This window comes from Periophthalmus magnuspinnatus, chromosome 9 (genome assembly GCF_009829125.3).
Source record: "Periophthalmus magnuspinnatus isolate fPerMag1 chromosome 9, fPerMag1.2.pri, whole genome shotgun sequence".
NCBI classification, from domain to species: Eukaryota; Metazoa; Chordata; class Actinopteri; order Gobiiformes; family Gobiidae; genus Periophthalmus; species Periophthalmus magnuspinnatus.
This window is the reverse complement of record NC_047134.1, coordinates 32,616,740-32,633,712: the sequence shown is the minus strand read 5'-3', so window position 1 is coordinate 32,633,712 and position 16,973 is coordinate 32,616,740. Positions and strand designations below refer to the sequence as shown.

The 16,973-nt window shown below is 41.1% G+C and overlaps 1 protein-coding gene across 1 annotated transcript in view; it reads right to left on the bottom strand.

The window, feature by feature from the left end:
• fras1 (Fraser extracellular matrix complex subunit 1) overlaps positions 1-16,973 on the bottom strand; it is a 263,378-nt gene that overhangs the window by 184,454 nt on the left and 61,951 nt on the right. Inside the window, exons 4-8 of the mRNA XM_055224440.1 lie at positions 15,101-15,190; positions 14,813-14,972; positions 9,476-9,609; positions 9,071-9,154; positions 5,839-5,940 (exon numbers count right to left, since the gene is read on the bottom strand). Of these exons, the coding sequence (XP_055080415.1) occupies positions 5,839-5,940; positions 9,071-9,154; positions 9,476-9,609; positions 14,813-14,972; positions 15,101-15,190 (570 nt within the window). The remainder of the gene's footprint in view (positions 1-5,838; positions 5,941-9,070; positions 9,155-9,475; positions 9,610-14,812; positions 14,973-15,100; positions 15,191-16,973) is intronic.

Genomic DNA, 16,973 nt, shown 5'->3' with positions numbered 1-16,973 from the left:
ATCCGGCGCAAGGCTGTTGAAGATAATGCCCCTTCTCGCGTGCACTGCTGGTTTAGCAGGGCACGGGTGCTTAGCAATGCTGTCAATTAAACCTTTTGCTAATGCTAGAGGGAGCAACCTCTGGGACAGAAGGTGCCTGATTTGTTTGTTATTAATGTTCATATTTTGATTTATGGACAGATTATCGAAATGAAAATTCCAGGATCATGAGCGGATTAGTACAAACATTTTGAGACCAAAATGGCGAGCCTGACAGCAGCAGTTACAGAGAGAGGGGTGGGTTTTTCAACAGGAAATGAATTGGAGCCAGAATTAATGGGGCCAGAAGCATGCCCATGCTCTCGTCCTATTTGATTTTTGTAGAGGTCTGGGACTACGTGATTAACACGTTATCATAAAAAGAGGACATTCTATTACCACAATAATATCTAATAATAATAGTAATAATAATAATAACATTAATAAGAAGAATAAGAATTACAGAAATTTTAATGACTGAACCAACTCAAATTTCAATCTGACTGGGAGTTCTTGTGCTGCCCTAGTGTGACCCTGTGTTCTGGTGGTGGTCAGAGAGGATTAAAATGGCAGCTACATATCCATCTGTTTGCCCGTGTTGTCAAAAGTATCAAACATTTGAAATTTAAGACGCCTTTCCTGATTCTTACTTACTTAAAAACATGAAAAACAACAACTATCAAGCAAACACACACACTGACTATCAAATGCTTCTTAATTCAATGCAGACAGCACACAGTGGATGTATTTTGACTTTAAGAGCTGCTTATACACATATTTGTTCTAGGACAAGACACATTTTAATATACACATGGGAAAAATTGAAAGTTGATACTAAAATTAGATTCTTATTTAAGCATATACTAATGCAAAAAATTGCATTATTAGGACAAAATATGATCTTTCCTGAACAGTTTTTAGATCCTTTAACTTTTTGTCTTGAGCATCATTAAAAATAGTTTTAGACCATGTTACCAAGGAAACACAAAGAAAGTCTCATTATTTTGTGTTGAAAATGTATCTATTATTTAAAAAAATGCACATTTTAAAATGATCATTGTGTTGTTGATATCGATAGTGTGTATCAAGCCTATTCCTTAGTATCAAAATCAACTTTAAATATTTATTATTGGGATAACACTAGCCCAAAAGCACCTTTACAGCCAGAGCCACACGCTTTGACAAAACTTTACAAAGACGAGTGGGTCTGGAATTGTATCCTGTCTCCCAGATTCCAGAGGGTGTGATTGACAGGTGAATTAACTAATCAGAGGGACACATGTGCTGTTCGTGTCAAAAGAAACCCAGAGAAACAGTGGAACATAACAAAGTAAAAGTAGTACATTTTAGGTATCTACAGAACTAAACAGTAAATGTATTTTTTATTATTGCCTGAGATGTGCTAAAAAGGCTGAGGGGTTATTTTTTTAACACACTCATAGTTTGAGCAAACACAATATGCAAATAAAAACAGGTAGGAAAAAACAATCGATTTAATTGTTACTTTGGAACAAAACTCATCACAAATCTTTATCAAAATCACTACATTTGAAGCTTTATAAGAAATCAAAATCTGCACAAAATCCTTTTACTTTTTACTCTTTAAGCGTTTATAAAGGAGTACTTTACTACTTTTACTTTGCTCTGGTATTTGTACTTTACTTCTTTGTAGTTCTTCCAGCACTGCAGAGGACTGAGAAACCACACAGATTTCTGTAGAATCAACAATCGAAGCACCAATCCCTTTTATTTATTTATCTCATGTAAAAGAAGTCATATATTTTGTTCTGAATCTGAATTTTACAAGAATTTTCAAATGGAGATGTCTTTCGCAGTTGAGAGACACGTGATACAAATTAGTGGCTGTGGTTGGACCGTCCCGAGTTAGGATGGAGGTTTTTCACGCTCTATGTTCTGATTCCAGACACTTATGGATTCTAACAATGTAGAAGGGACTGGCTGGTCAGGCAAAAGGCACCTGCGGCTGCTTAGTTTGTTGTTTTGTAGTCGCCATTTTAACTTTTGACATACATACAAATCACTGTTATCTAACCTCCTATAATACAGGGTGGAAAATGATCCCTCCTGACATCATTTACCATTCTTTCATAGAACTAGCAAGGAAAAGCAAACACTACAACTTAAATGTCTAAACTAGGCTGACCGCAATCATTTTAAATACACGGAGCTTGAAACGCTGTTCTGTTTTGCTTCTCTATGATAAAAACATAGCGTCTCTCTCTCTTTCGCTTTCTTCTATCCCTCCCTTTCTCTCTTCCATCTTTCTCTCTCTTCTCTCTTTCTGAAGTGAAAATAAGTCTTGGCAACATTGAGCTGTATAATTATAGGTTTGGCTGCCTGTTGCATCTTGTGCCAAAGACGTTATGGGTGTCAGATTGTTCAGAGCGGCACGGTGCAAATTAAAAGAACAAATTGGTTACGAAATGACAGCATGGTCTGTGTGGAGTTGGTCTGCAATGTTTCAACAGTTTGTTTACTCATAATAATAAAAATGTAATTTAGTTCTTTAGCTTAAATAATGACAAATATATTTCCTGTTTCCTCCCAAATGATTTCAGAATGTCTAATTCAAAGCACTGTACCTTATTTCTACTGTCTTAAAAAGTAAAAGTAAAACAGAACTAGTTAATTTTAAACAATGGTCAAAAGTTATTCCTTATTTACCTTATGCATTGCGAACATCCTATTTGGTCACTGCAATGTGTTTATAAGCGTGTTTCATGTTGCGTTTTACCGTCATGGGAGTTTTTCCAGCACAGTAAAGATAACAACAATTTGCACGCTGACGCACGCTTTCTGATTACTGGAGAATAAAATGCTTTATAATTAGATGCAGACAGCACACAGTTGACTTATTCTGACCTCAAGAGTATCTTATACAATATATCTGTACTGCGGCAATACAAATTTAGCTCAGACATAATGCTGTTATCAAAAAACATACCTGGAGTTGTGTTTTTGTCTCATTCACACATGTTTAAATAATCCTTTATTATTTATTATAGTCTGTCTACATCTCCTTTTACCTTTTACCTTTAGTTTAGAAGAGATTGCAAATTGCAAAAGAGTTTAAAAATCCAGTGAAGCACTTCCTGTATTATCACATAACATCACAAGGTGGAACAGTGTTTTCTATTTGAGAGGAGCCTTAGTCTAAATATGCAGGATTGCGTGTTAACAGGTGGGAATGAAAAAAACACAACTCCAGAAATGTCTGTGATGAGGAACCAACATTTTAACATGGATCAGAAAATAATGTAATATGGGTCCTTTTACTACTACTGCCTTCTGGAATAAAATTGGGTTGAAAAATCGTATTGACTTCATTTAAACCTAGTTAAGATCTGATGTAGACTTCTATGATTCTGGGTAGAACAATTTTAGTCCAGATTTAGATTCAACACTGTCAAAACCTGATTTAAAATTGGTTTAGTTACAGTCTTGTCCCGGCTTAGTTTTTATTAGTGTAGCCCTCTTTAAAACCAGTTTAGTCACAGTTTAATAATAACAGTAATATCTAGAATTCATGTAGCACTTTTCATTACATCTGCAGCTGCCCTGAGACTGACTGGCTGCTTATCTGCACCAGCAGCCTCTCCGGACACCACCATTCACACAGTCACTTGAATGGGCTTGGTATGGTCCTGGTTTGCCCTAATCCAGTTTAGACCTGACATAGCCTGTGTCATCGCTAAACTGAAGCTAGTTTAGTCCTATTTTAGTTCTGGAGTAGTCTTGGTTTAGCCATTTATAACCTGTTTGGCTGTGGTTATGTTTTGTGTTAATTTCCACTTTATTCCTTGGTGTTAGTTAAAAGTTGATTTGGTTTAGTCCTGCTTTCATCTTGATATCAAAGAAATTTTGTCCTCATTTAAAAGTAATTACTGTAAACCCAAATTAACGCCTGGTATAAAGGCGTTAGTTAACGTGGGTGATAACGTGGGTGTGCCCGTTTTGAACAGACTAATGAGTCAAACTGGAAAAATGGAACTAATGATTTTATATCTAATGATTTATATATTTTATTATTTTTACTAAAATTTACTTTAACATAAGATCAATTTATGGGCCTCACAATGGATTTTAAAAGCTAAATATCAGTATTGGCCACAGCAATAAGCCGGATAAATCAAAATGAATCAAAAATTCCTTATTGGCCCATCCTTAGATGTTAGGAGAAGTAAAAAATAATAATAATTTGTCACTGCTAGCCTTATCTCATTTTACACAATACAATAAAACCTGAAACCGTCAAAAATATAGTATTTTAGACCTGTTCATGGCAACAGAATCTAACACGTTGCCATGACAATCAGAGCAACATGATCACTCCTGACTATCAAGCACTAACCCTAAAAAAATGGCCAAACTGGAGGGAAAAGTGTGACATTTTTCTTAGGTCTTGGTTTCGTCTCATGCCGGTTCTGGTTCATTCCTTCGTGTATTCCTTGGCTGTGTCCGTGATTTAAGTTCCACAACTCAGTCCTTTAGGTTCCTCTTTGTCAGCCTGCTCCAGCTCCACATCGGTCCCTTTGAATCCGCACAGAGCGAAATCCTCCTTGTGTGTGCGTTTTCACTGTCTCCGTTAGCAGCAGTAGCGTTAGCAGCAGTAACCTCACAGCGCTGCGGCCTGTCAGCACTTCTTGTTCTGAGGGCCCTGTGATGTCCAAAGGGTGAGGAATATTCACTCTTAATAATGAGGCGCTCTGATCCACTCTGCTGAACCGAGCCAGGAACGCGGTTTAGCACAAGAAATCCTCATTCAGATGCACAGGGAAAGGAGGGCAGAGATGAGCTATGCTTTTTGTCGCAGTGATGTGTCATGCTTTTGAGCTTTAGGTAAGAGAAATCTTCTAAGGGTCCTGTATAATATATTATGTATTATTCAGGTTTTGTAAGTACTTTTGGACACTTTACAAATGACATTTTACATTCTGTATTCTGTATGGAAAATAGTTCTCTCTAAGGATGTAAAAAAAATGAGTTAAACTAAGACACTCATTAGGGGATATTAATACGGAAAAGCTGTACACAACTATTTCGGACATTTCCTGAATTGTTTTAGATCATGTTGTAATATTGGAAAAAAAGAAACTTGAATATTTTAGTTTGTCTTATTACATTCTATAAGTGTTTTCACAGTACTAAAATGTCAAACTCAATTTCGATGCTGTAGAATCACAATCACTTGATATCATACTTGATTTTTATATGCAAATCATCAAAAATTTCATCCAGTTATGTGATTTTTTTTTTTCCATATCGGTGCATACTAGCTTAATATTGATTAGTACTGATTTCCCATACTTTTGACAAACCTTCAAGTATAGAAAAGTGTACTATTATCATTTTGGGACAGAGTATGGAGCATTTTCTTATATATCAGAATCATGTTAAACACATTCTGACAATGGATTTGTAGTGTCGTTGCCGCTGTGATTAGTGTAACAAGCCTTTATGAAGCAACGCCAGACTATTTTGGATTACAATGAGAAAGTGGCTGGCCAGGCTAGTTCACATGCTGATACAATTGGAAATTTTTTTTTTTTTAATGAAATATAATAGCTAAATTGCAATGTCAACTGTTACATATGTTGTAGGAGTATTTAAATGTATGTTGAGATTGAAATAAACCTAAAATATAGCCAAGTACTCCTGACCAAGATTCTGGCTCAGAAGCACTGGTCTTGCACTGATCCTGACAGAGGCTGGTATTGAGGCTCAGTATGAGGGTCAAATGCAGATGACAAACCTCTCTACAGATGCTATTAAAGTTAACCTTAGCCTCACTTCACGTACCTTCTGACAGGTGAGGGTAGGACAGGTGCGGCTGTGACACCTGGACTGTCCCCTGTCACACACACAGGTCGTACAGGGGTCCTTCTGCCACTGCTCTCCATGCTGAAAAAACAGTAAGAGTAAGACATACGTGAATGTTAACTCATGATACTGTGACAGGAGTGGGCCATATTAGTGAAGTGTATTGCCCAGAGACACAACAAAAAGATTGGTTGGTTGATGTGGGAACAAAGAGTTATGTCATCAGCCTAAAGTTTGTTGGTGTTAAATATGAAATTGTCAAAATCAGTACCTTCTGTATACTAGATTACGTAATGCCCATAGTACAACCTTGGAACTACTGCACAGGGGTTTGCAGTTTTCTGTGTATTGAAGTTGCACTATGAAACTTTTCTAGTGGAGGGTCCGCCGCCAGCTTGTCTCCATGGAAATTGTATTGCTTTTGCCTGAAATGTTTCACAGTACGGCATTAAAAGCACAGTATATATCCATCAATTACAGGGGTCTTTATTGTACATAAAAAAACAATGAAAAACACAATTCAATTCTTGCTTTTCTGCAGATCTGAACTGTAATTTAGCCTGGTTTAACTCCATACGGGGGAACATTTCAGGCAAAACAATAACATCTCAATGGAGTCAAGCAGGTGGCAGCTCCAGCACCAGAAGAATCACACAGGGCTCCTTTAACTTTAGTGTATCTGCTCTTGATTCTTGCATTTTACTGGTTGCTTTCCATGATTTAGATTACTGTACTTAATCTTGTGCCAATGTAAATCCAAGCACTTAGACCTCAATTCTAGTCTAGGTTTTAAATGGAAAGACAAGTAGTGTGTTAGGTGGTATTTGGTGAGAAAACTTGAAGAACCAACCCCTATTATAGGCACAACTATTATGCAAACTAATGTCGAACAGTCGGCTGGTGTTCCAAGCTCAAGATGAATTACAATTATTGAAGTACTATAATTTCCACACAAAAAAACCTGCTAAATCTGTAGATACAAACATGTTCTGAAATGCATGTGATTCTTGTATTAGTTCATATTCCAGTCTTTTTTTTTTTTATCAATTCTTCTGGACATATTTAAAGTGTTAGCTGATGTTGTGATGAATGCAAATGGTCCATCCAAAATATACGCTTATTGAAGATATTATATCATAGTCGCATAAATCACACAAGTGTCATAAAATCACAGTTATAACAGAGCTTATGGTGCAGAGAGGTAAGCTGAGGTGAGACCATAGGACCATGAACTAAATCCCACCTCTGAATTCACACAAGTCATACCTACTCTAAGGAACCTTGCCGTATATTTATGTGAATGTATAAAGCTAGAGTGCGTCTGACAAATCTGTGTAATAAACGATCAGGGTGCCATGGTGAAAAATGTCTTCTCTGCTCTGAAATAACATGCACTATTTGCATTGTACAAGCCAAAGTCAATATTTAATGAAGGAACACAAAGACGCAGATTTCACGGAGGTCAGGCATGCGGCAGTGATGAGGAAATGGGAGATTAGGCTTTAAACCTGGTTTATAGATGTGGCAGAGGGACTACCGTGGAAAGCACATGCTAGCAGTAGGTACAGTAAAGTGGCATTATCACTCCTTCAACTACCACAATTGCTTGTGTAATGCCTCCTGAGTGGTCTGGACCTCATTTACCTCCACTGATGATGTTTCTTTTTCTTCTTCACACTTAGCTGTTTCTTGGAAAGTTTAAGTCACACAAACCAGAGTTTCTATCCCTTTATCTTTATCACTCTCTATCACTCGTCTTCCTATTCTTTCTCTTCTTTCACTTTTTCTTTTTGTTGATGTTCAAGTGAAGATCAGCTCTATGCCTGGCTTAAATCTCATCCGGCTCATGCCTCACCTTCAGTAATAGGTGTAATGTAAGGTTCTTCCAGTGATGATTTGTTCACAGGTTTTGCCATCTCATGAAAGACATTTTCTGGTTCGTTGTACGGTTCTACATTCTAACTTGGGGCAGTGATGATCTGGATCTTGGGTTGAAGGTTGTTGATTCTCAAGTGAAATTACATCAGTAGCCTCATCACATGTCTTCTGGACCTCTTTTACCTCTGCCACTAATGTCTCAGAAGGACCACTCAAAACCTCCTCTCATGTAGTATTGAGCTCCACAGTGATGCTAACCACATGGTGGCAGTAGTTGTCCCCAAACTGTGTCAAACAGTTGGCTGGTGTTCCAAGCTCAATCTGTGTCACTTGGTCATTGAAGTGGTCAAAATGTCTGCCCCTCCCAGGCCTATTAAGCAGACGGAGCAAGAATGTAGAAATAAGTTCTCCATTCATCTGTGTCAGGGTCATTGATTGTTCTGCATGTTTGAACTAGTATTGCCAATTAACCGCTGCTACTATGTTATGCCCCATTACAATTCCAAATTTCTGTGACTTATAAGGATCAGCTATCAGCATAGTGGATGGACAGGGAAATTAACCACAAACCGCTCATCCCTGGTGGGGAACAGGTTACCTCCAAGATACACCAGCCAAACACAAGACACAAGGTCACACTTAAAGTTTCACTTAATATGTCATTAAGTAATATTAACGGCTCTGTAGTTTTTATACTGCTGATAACCTGGACAGTGTTTCATTTCTGTGCATTTTTATACTGAAATGACAAATAAATTCTGCTTCTGTACCAAATTTTTTCATGTATTTGAGCAAAATTTGTACAATAGTTGTACAAACAGCTCTAAGCCAAAGGCAAAATAAATTTGCTGTGTATAGTGTTTTATTGTTAGATAACCAGGAAGTGCATGGTTAGCATGCTAGCTGTTAGCATTACAAATTGACATATTCACTCATGACCTGTTGTAAATGCAATATTATATTGTATTAATATAATGTCACATTTCACTATTTTTCCTGCTAAATGGTAAAGTTTAAAACATGTTTGCTCTCTATATGTTAGTGGTTAAAAGAAAACTGATGTGGTCAGGCTTGTCATTCTTAAAAGTGTGGTTTTATTTTTATATTTTGTCTGTAAATCAAGATATGAGCATTTATAACAGACCAATCAGGCCTTTTCCGAGGGCCTTTAATAACCTCCTGATTGGTTCTTTGGTTGCGTGCTTCAAATTTCAAACATGGAACTCTTTCTCAAATTAGCCACTACAACTTCTAAGTTCACTTGGTTTCACTTGGCTGGAGTCTAACACTATGGGTGACCCACAAACACAGCGCGATGGTACAGAGCACATACCTGGTACTGTTTGCCTGCTGACAGACAGGGGTTGGTCACACACTCAGGACAGCACAGCCCTGGACGAATCACCAGGTTCTCATTCTGTTGGCACAAAATACAGAAACATTTTAATGTAGCTTCAAAAACAACATCCATCAGAAATGGGCAAGAATTCAAATGATCAAATTTTGTTTAGATAATTGCCAAAACCTTAATTTTGGTGTAAATGTTGCTAATGTTTTGAATAAGATATTTCTGAACTTTTATGGGAAAATGATTAGTATTGCTACATTTGTCCAAGAGCAGTTTTGAATAGGTAGTGTCAGTACAGGTCAAACAGTGGCTTAGTCTTAATATTTAAGTATTACTTGCACCAGGTACTGTAGGGGTAATAGTCAGTTTACAGAAGTGGAGTAAGTGTACCGTTTTGCAGGAGACAGAGGGACACTCAGCCACAGAGCACTGCACCTCTCCGTCTGAGCACACACATCTAGAGCAGAGTCCAGATTGAAACTGTTCCCCATCACGGTATTCTTTGTCCTCCCAGCGGCATGAGCCTGGAAAAAACAGAAAACAGAAAGAGAAATTTTAATTATAACAGGACATCTCTTCAAGTGGTGGTACAAGTAACACTGTTGGTACTCTCAAGTCTCAATTCTGATTTAGGGTCATTAACACTAGATTTGTCCTGGAGATTGCATAGTTGTGGCTTAGTCTTAGTTTAGTGTGGGCTTAATCCTGGTTTGGTCCTGTTTTAGTCCTGGTTTAGTCCTGGTTTAGTCCTGGTTTAATCCATATTTAGTCCTGGTTTAGTCCTTGTTTTGTCCAAGTTTTGTCCAGGTTTAGTCTAGATTTAACACTTTATCTTGGTTAATGCTGTTTTAGTCTTAGTTTAATACTGGTTCAGGGCCGGGTTTACTCATGGGTTGGAGTCTTGGATTTGCTCTTCTTTCATCCTGGTTCAATCCTGGGTTAGTAATAAAACAAGTAGTAGTAGCCATAGTAGTAGTAGTTGTTGCAGTAGTAGTAGTAGTGGTACAAGAGCCTCAGTATATCACTCAACACTTGAATTTCAAAGAAGTTGAGTCAATTAAGCCTGAGATCCTGTCTCCCGACAAACTGTGCAGCTCTGACAACTACTATGACTACTACTACAGTGTCACACATTTTAAATCATTTTTCAAACCACAAGAAAACAGCCTGTCTTTTACTATAATTCTAAAAATAGATCTCCTGACAGAAGCAGGCAGAGTATAGTGAAATGTTTATAGGAGAAATAAACAGTTGAAGTAGTGTTTGCTCATTTTGTTGGGTGCTAATTAGCGGCTAACGTCTGCCTGTGTCAGAACTGCTCCCAGCCTTCATTACAGAGAAAACAAGGCTGCTAATTTCAGAGTTTTAGTCAACAAGAGGAAAATACAAGATGGCAGACGAGATGTACGTAGTCATGTCCAAATAAATATTCACGCTCCTAAAAGTAAAATGTTGCGGTAAGGTTAAAGGGCACGTATTATGTAAAATCAAAAGTCAAAAGCTTTTAACCTTGTAATAACAATGTTTCCTCATCACCACTCTAAGTTATTCAGAATTGTATTTCAATTCATTCAAGTGCCAACACTGAAACTGTAAACAGCTATTGCTTCCAGTTTCACAGTATGAGATTCCTGTATTTTTCGAGAGAGACATAGTCCCTCCAGCGTGTCCTGGGCCTTCCCCGGGGCCTCCTCTCGGTGGGACATGCCTCCCTAGGGAGCAGCGTGTAGGAGAAGTGGCTCTACTCTGAGCTCCTCCCGTGTGACCGAGCTCCTCACACTATCCCTAAGGGTGCGCCCGGCCACCCTACGGAGGAAACCCATTTCAGCCGCTTGTATCCGCGACCTTGTCCTTTCGGTCATTACCCAGAGCTCATGACCAAAGGTGAGGGTAGGAACATAGATTGACCGGTAAAACGAGAGCTTTGCCTTCTGGCTCAGCTCCTTCTTTACCACAACAGGCCGATACAGCGACCGCATCACAGCAGACACTGCACCTGTCAATCTCATGCTCCATCCTTCCCTCACTCAAGAACAAGACCCTGAGATACTTGAACTCCTCCACTTGAGGCAGAGACTCACCACCCACCCGGAGAGGGCAAGCCACTTTTTTCCGGTCGAGAACCATGGCCTCGGATTTGGAGGAACTGATTCTCATCCCAGCCGCTTCACACTCGGCTGCAAACTGCCCAAGTGCCTGCTGCAGGTCCTGGCTCGAAGAAGCCATCAGGACAACATCATCTGCATCTCTCTCTCATCTCTGCAAACAGCAGAGATGAGATTCTGTGGTTCCCAAACCAGGCCCCCTCCGGCCCCTGGCTGCACCTAGAAATTCTGTCCATAGATATAATGAACAAAACCGGTGACAAAGGGCAGCCTTGGCGGAGTCCAACATGCACCAGGAACAGGTCTGACTTACTGCCGGCAATGAACACAGCTCCTGCTCCGGTCATACAGGGACCGGACAGCCCTTAGCAAAGAGCCCCGGACCCCATACTCCCAGAGCACCCCCCAAAGGACACCACGAGGGACACGGTCGAATACCTTCTCCAGATCCACAAAACACATGTGGACTGGTTGGGCAAACTCCCATGAGCCCTCGAGGACCCAATGGAGAGTATAGAGCTGGTCCAGTGTTCCACGACCGGGACGAAAACCACACTGCTCCTCCTGAATCCGAGGTTCGATTATCGTTTGGATTCTCCTCTCCAATACCCTGGAATAGACCTTACCGGGAAGGCTGAGGAGTGTGATCCCCCTGTAATTTGAACACACCCTCCGGTCACCCTTCTTATACAGAGGGACCACCACCCCGGTCTGCCAATCCAGTGGCACTGTCCCCGACCGCCACGCATTGCAGAGACATGTCAGCCAAGACAGCCCCACAACATCCAGAGACCTGAGGTACGCATCCACCCCCGGAGCCTTGCCACCGAGGAGCTTGCTAACCACCTCGGTGACTTCAGCCAGGGTGATGGACGAGTCCGCCTCTGGGTCCCCAGTCTCTGCTTCCTCCTCGGAAGACGTGACAGTGGGATTGAGGAGATCCTCAAAGTATTCCTTCCACCGCCCGACAACATCCCCAGTCGAGGTCAGCAGCTCTCCACCCACACTGTAAACAGTGTTGGTGAAGCACTGCTTCCCCCTCCTGAGGCATTGGACAGTTTGCCAGAGTGTCTTTGATGCCGTCTGATAGTCCTCCTCCATGGCCTCTCCAAACTCCTCCCAACTTCGAGTTTTTGCCTCTGTGGCCGCACGGGCCACAGCACGCTTGGCCCGCCAGTACTTATCAGCTGCCTCATCAGGAGTCCCACGAGCCAACAAGGCTCAATAGGACTCCTTCTTCAGCCTGTTGGCATCCCTTACTTCCCGTGTCCGCCACTGGGTTTAGGGATTGCCGCCGCGCCAAGCACCGTGGACCTTACGACCGCAGCTATGAGCAGCCGCATCGACAGTAGAGGTGGAGAACATGGCCCACTCGGAGTCCATGTCCCCAGCCTCCACTGGGATCAGGGAGAATCTCTTACGGAGGTGTGAGTTGAAGACTCCTCCGGCAGAGGGCTCTGCCAGATGTTCCCAGCAGACCCTAACGATGCGCTTGGGCCAGCCAGGTCTGTCCGGCTTCTTCCTCCGCTAGCAGATCCAACTCACGACCAGGTGGTGATCGGTTGACAGCTCAGCCCCTCTCTTGGACACCAGAGTGTCCAAGACACGCGGCCAGAGATCAGATGACAGGTGACATTCCATGTCCCCAGAGCTAGTCTTCATGTCCGAAGATCCAGTCGTTGAGGCCCCCGCCTTCGACTGCCGCCCGGATCTCTTTGCACCCGCCCCTCATGGCTCCTCCCGCAGGTGGTGGGTCCACGGGAGGACAGCCCCATGTTGCTCCTTCGGGCTGGGCCCGGCTAGCCCCCATGGGAAAAAGCCCAGCCACCTCGCTGCCGATCACCCACCCCAGGCCTGGCTCCAGGGCGGAGCCCTGGTAACGCAAGTCCGGGTGACGTAATTGGCCTTGCTCTATTACTACTCATGTGGGCTTCTGAACTGCTCTTAGTATGACCCGTTTCTGACGTTCAGATCCTATCAAGAGAAAAGAAATGGTTTGAGAGGGGAGTTAAAGAAGCTATTTCTGTTAGAAAAGAGAATCTTTCCTTAAACAGAAATGGGGGCCTGAGACATAATCTCTCCCCCATCGATAACCCCATTCTCAAACCCAGAACAATGAGAACAATAGCAGGGTCGTTAAGGGCTGAATAGGGTAGTCTCATCTGAAACTGGAAACAATAGCTGTTTACAGCTTCAGTGTGCTTAGCCGCTCCCCTCATAAAAGGCAGTGGCCACCAGCATCTGACCAGAACTGAAGAAGCGGCTTGGATGAGCAACATCTTCACTCTTACAACGATTTGTCCAGTTGTCAGATTTAACTTCATCTTTTGCTATGGATCAGACCTGGACGAGTGAGGGTCTACACAGACAACATTTTAGAATGATATTTCAGTTTACAATGAAGAAATGTACAATAATAATCTACCTATACTAGTTTTATACTAAATACCCAGAAAAAATATATCATGTATTCTTAAAAAATATGTATTGTATTTAATATTTGTACTTTTTAAGAAACTTCACAGTTGGTATTTCACGGTTCACTGCTCACAATTATCTATGTAAAACATGTAACTGAGCCTTGATCTCAGCAGGGAGCGCAAAGACGGTGCACCACTTGAGGATCCTTCTCCAAATAGAAAATAGGATGTTAATCAGGAGTACCAAGCTGGAGGGTTAATCTAATACAATTTTTAAATGAAGATTCCGTTTTCATAACTTAAGTACAAACAGAGTGATGTGCGTTTACACCGGGGCATCAGGGCACTGAGTTTACAAGCAAAGTCTATGGTAGACGCGTGTCTTAGCTGCCCTGCATTTTTGTGTTGTGTCTTCAAGCGTTGAGCGGCATGAATCTGGCGTTGATGCGGCACAGTTTGAGCGTTCAGGCGTCGGATGCTCTGTTCACATGTTCAAAGCATCAGACGCCAGAGTTGAAAAAGCTGAACTTTTGCCGTTTAGCGCACAGTGCCAACCAATCAGAGACTACGCTCCAGTGATTTAGCAACATCATTATCTGGAAAAAGTACAAAGACATCAGCTACAAACTAGCAGCAACTTAATTATGCTAGTCACGTATCCAAATACGCCACTGCAGAGCTGATTGCCTCCATTGATGGGTTTTATGTCATAAATACACTAAAGCCACTCTCTCAACCTGGTCTGCCATGGTACACAAAGACAAAGGGAAAACAAAACATCCAAAGGCACTCGCAGACTGCAAAGAATTCCCTGAACACGTGTCAAGTATTTTTCTCAAACTTGCATCCACTGCATCCATGACTTGCGCCAGAGATGTTTGTCCTCAAATGCAAAGGCGTCCAACTAGAGGCATCCAATGTGTTTTTGATGCCCCAGTGTGAACACACCTTATGACTGAAATATGAACTATACATTTGGATGAGTCACATGCATTTCAAACTTATTTGTAAAGGTTTAATCTATAATCTGTAAGGTTTTATATAGAATACGTCCCCATGGAGAAACTTTTTTCTATGTATAAGACAGTTGTTGGATATTGTTAATTGTAACCATCCAACTATGATAGCTATTAATCTTCTCGCCCTGGGTGTCTACATCAAACTTTTCTACTCTGTCACCAGATTTAAAGTTTTGGTCTCACCTCCGTTGCGCACACACTGAGGACAGCACTCTCCCTCGGGAGTGTATTCTCGGTGATCCAGGGGACAGTCCACAGCGGGACAGGATAGGGCCGAGCACGTGACGCCAAGCCCAGAGCAGAGGCACTGAGAGCAGGGAGAGGGCCGCCACATGGACCCCGCCTGGAGGAGAGACACAAGGATTAAACCAAGATACAGACTAAACCGAGCCACAGGGAGCTACATTGAGTTGTGCATATTTTGTTCAGCTCTAAACAGAAGTTCTGTCATTGTAAGTCCCATTCACTTACCCCGTAGGTGAGGTCTTCGTACTGACACGATCCCTGGGAGGAGATGCATTCAGGGCAGCACTTGTTGGCAGGAATTCTCAAACGCTCACCCTGGAAAAAAAAAAAAGAAAAAGGATTCATTTTAGATGAACAAACTAACCTTGTGCAGCGAAGCCAAAGGTGAAGTGCCCAAATACACCAAAACAAACGCGCCGACAGCACAGACTTACTTAAGCATATTTTAATGAAAATATGGCCTGTTTCGTTTGTAAGAAAAAAAAAAAAAAGTGTGATGAGAAAGAGTATTTTGTCTCAACTGGATTCAACAAAAGTTTGATTTTTCGGCTTGTTCCACTCTTGTGACGCTTCGATCAATCAGCTCGCAGTATTCATTAGATAGGTCCCAACTGTATTCAGCGAGAGTCATCCCAGATTGATAACTCAATTTAAAAGGCTACACATTTTCAGAAGCAAAGAGGGTCATGACCAAACAAGTACTAAACCAGTACTGAACCAGGACTATACCAGGACCTTTAAACATTGTGTCAACCTCTTTATTCTAAGTTGGCGTGGAGTGTGGAGTTTGCATGTTTCTCCCTGTGTCTGGGTGGGTTTCCTCCAGGTTTTCCATAGGATAGGATAGGATAGGTAAAATCCTCCAGCTAAGGTACTCCTGACCAAGACTAGAACAAATTCACAGAGCTGGGTCCCCGCACACGTCACTGCTGTGCTCACTGCCCCTGAAGAGAGGCCCCAGCGGCTTTGAAGGATGGGTCAAATGCAGAAGACACATTTCTCTGCAGGGACAATTAAAGTGTACCTTCATAATTTTTTCCTGTCAAGATTTGTTTTGAATTGTCAAATGTTATGTCCTAATTTGTCTTCACTCTGAATCCCATAGATTGGAGAAAATAACTAAACTATTTCTAAGTATTTCAGTCTAAAGTGTGCTCAGCCCATTGATTCGCAGTGAGGTGGAGTTTAAATGGAGACAAAAGCACAAACAGTACTGAGGCTTAAACTGCTCTCCCTGTGCTCCTGAGGCAGTATGGGTAACGCACTGGGCTGTCAGACTGTCACAAGCCTAGAGCTCATGTGTTTTCTGTGGATGTTGTTGCATCATCAAGTATACTGAAGAAGCTCTTACCATTGTGCTGCAACTATCAGTCCTGCATTAGCACTAACCAAAGCCTAGGTGATTCTGTTATTTATGTTTGTGTGCCCAGAGCAGAGTAAACATGTTGAGAGGTCATTAAAGGCTGCTCTACAGTAACAGAACACTAGAAACTTTTTCTTGTCAGTTAATCTTGCATTCGCATACAAGAAGATCAATCAATCAATCAACATTTATTTATAGAGCACTTTACAACACTCAAGGTGACCAAAGTGCTTTCCAGTAAAATCTAATTAAAACAAGTTAAAATCATACTAAAACAGTAAAATGTGTGGGCTTTTTTAAAATGCCACTGCCTTAACCTGCAGAAAGAGGACACATTCTCAGTATATGGACAGCTGGGGTTTAGGTAGTAAAGATTCAGGTTAGAGAGAGTTTTTAGGTTTTAGGTTTAAACCAACTGGATTTCAGCGTTGCAACCCAAATGTGAGACTCATTCTGCTTTCTGATTGGATAACCATCTTCAGAACCAAAACACAAAATTATAACATAAACAACTTATCATCATGTCCATTGTTTTTTCGTAATTAAGAATAAATCAAAATTACAAGCTATATATTTAGCTATATTTGAACATGTTTACCTCGTATCTGGGGACACAGTTAGGTCTAGGTCATCTTTATGAAATTTTACGTCAAAATCTTACAGTTCCATTCAATTTTGGTTATGGCTGTAAGGTTATGAGATGTCGCTTATGAAGTGTAAGAAAACAAATGACCT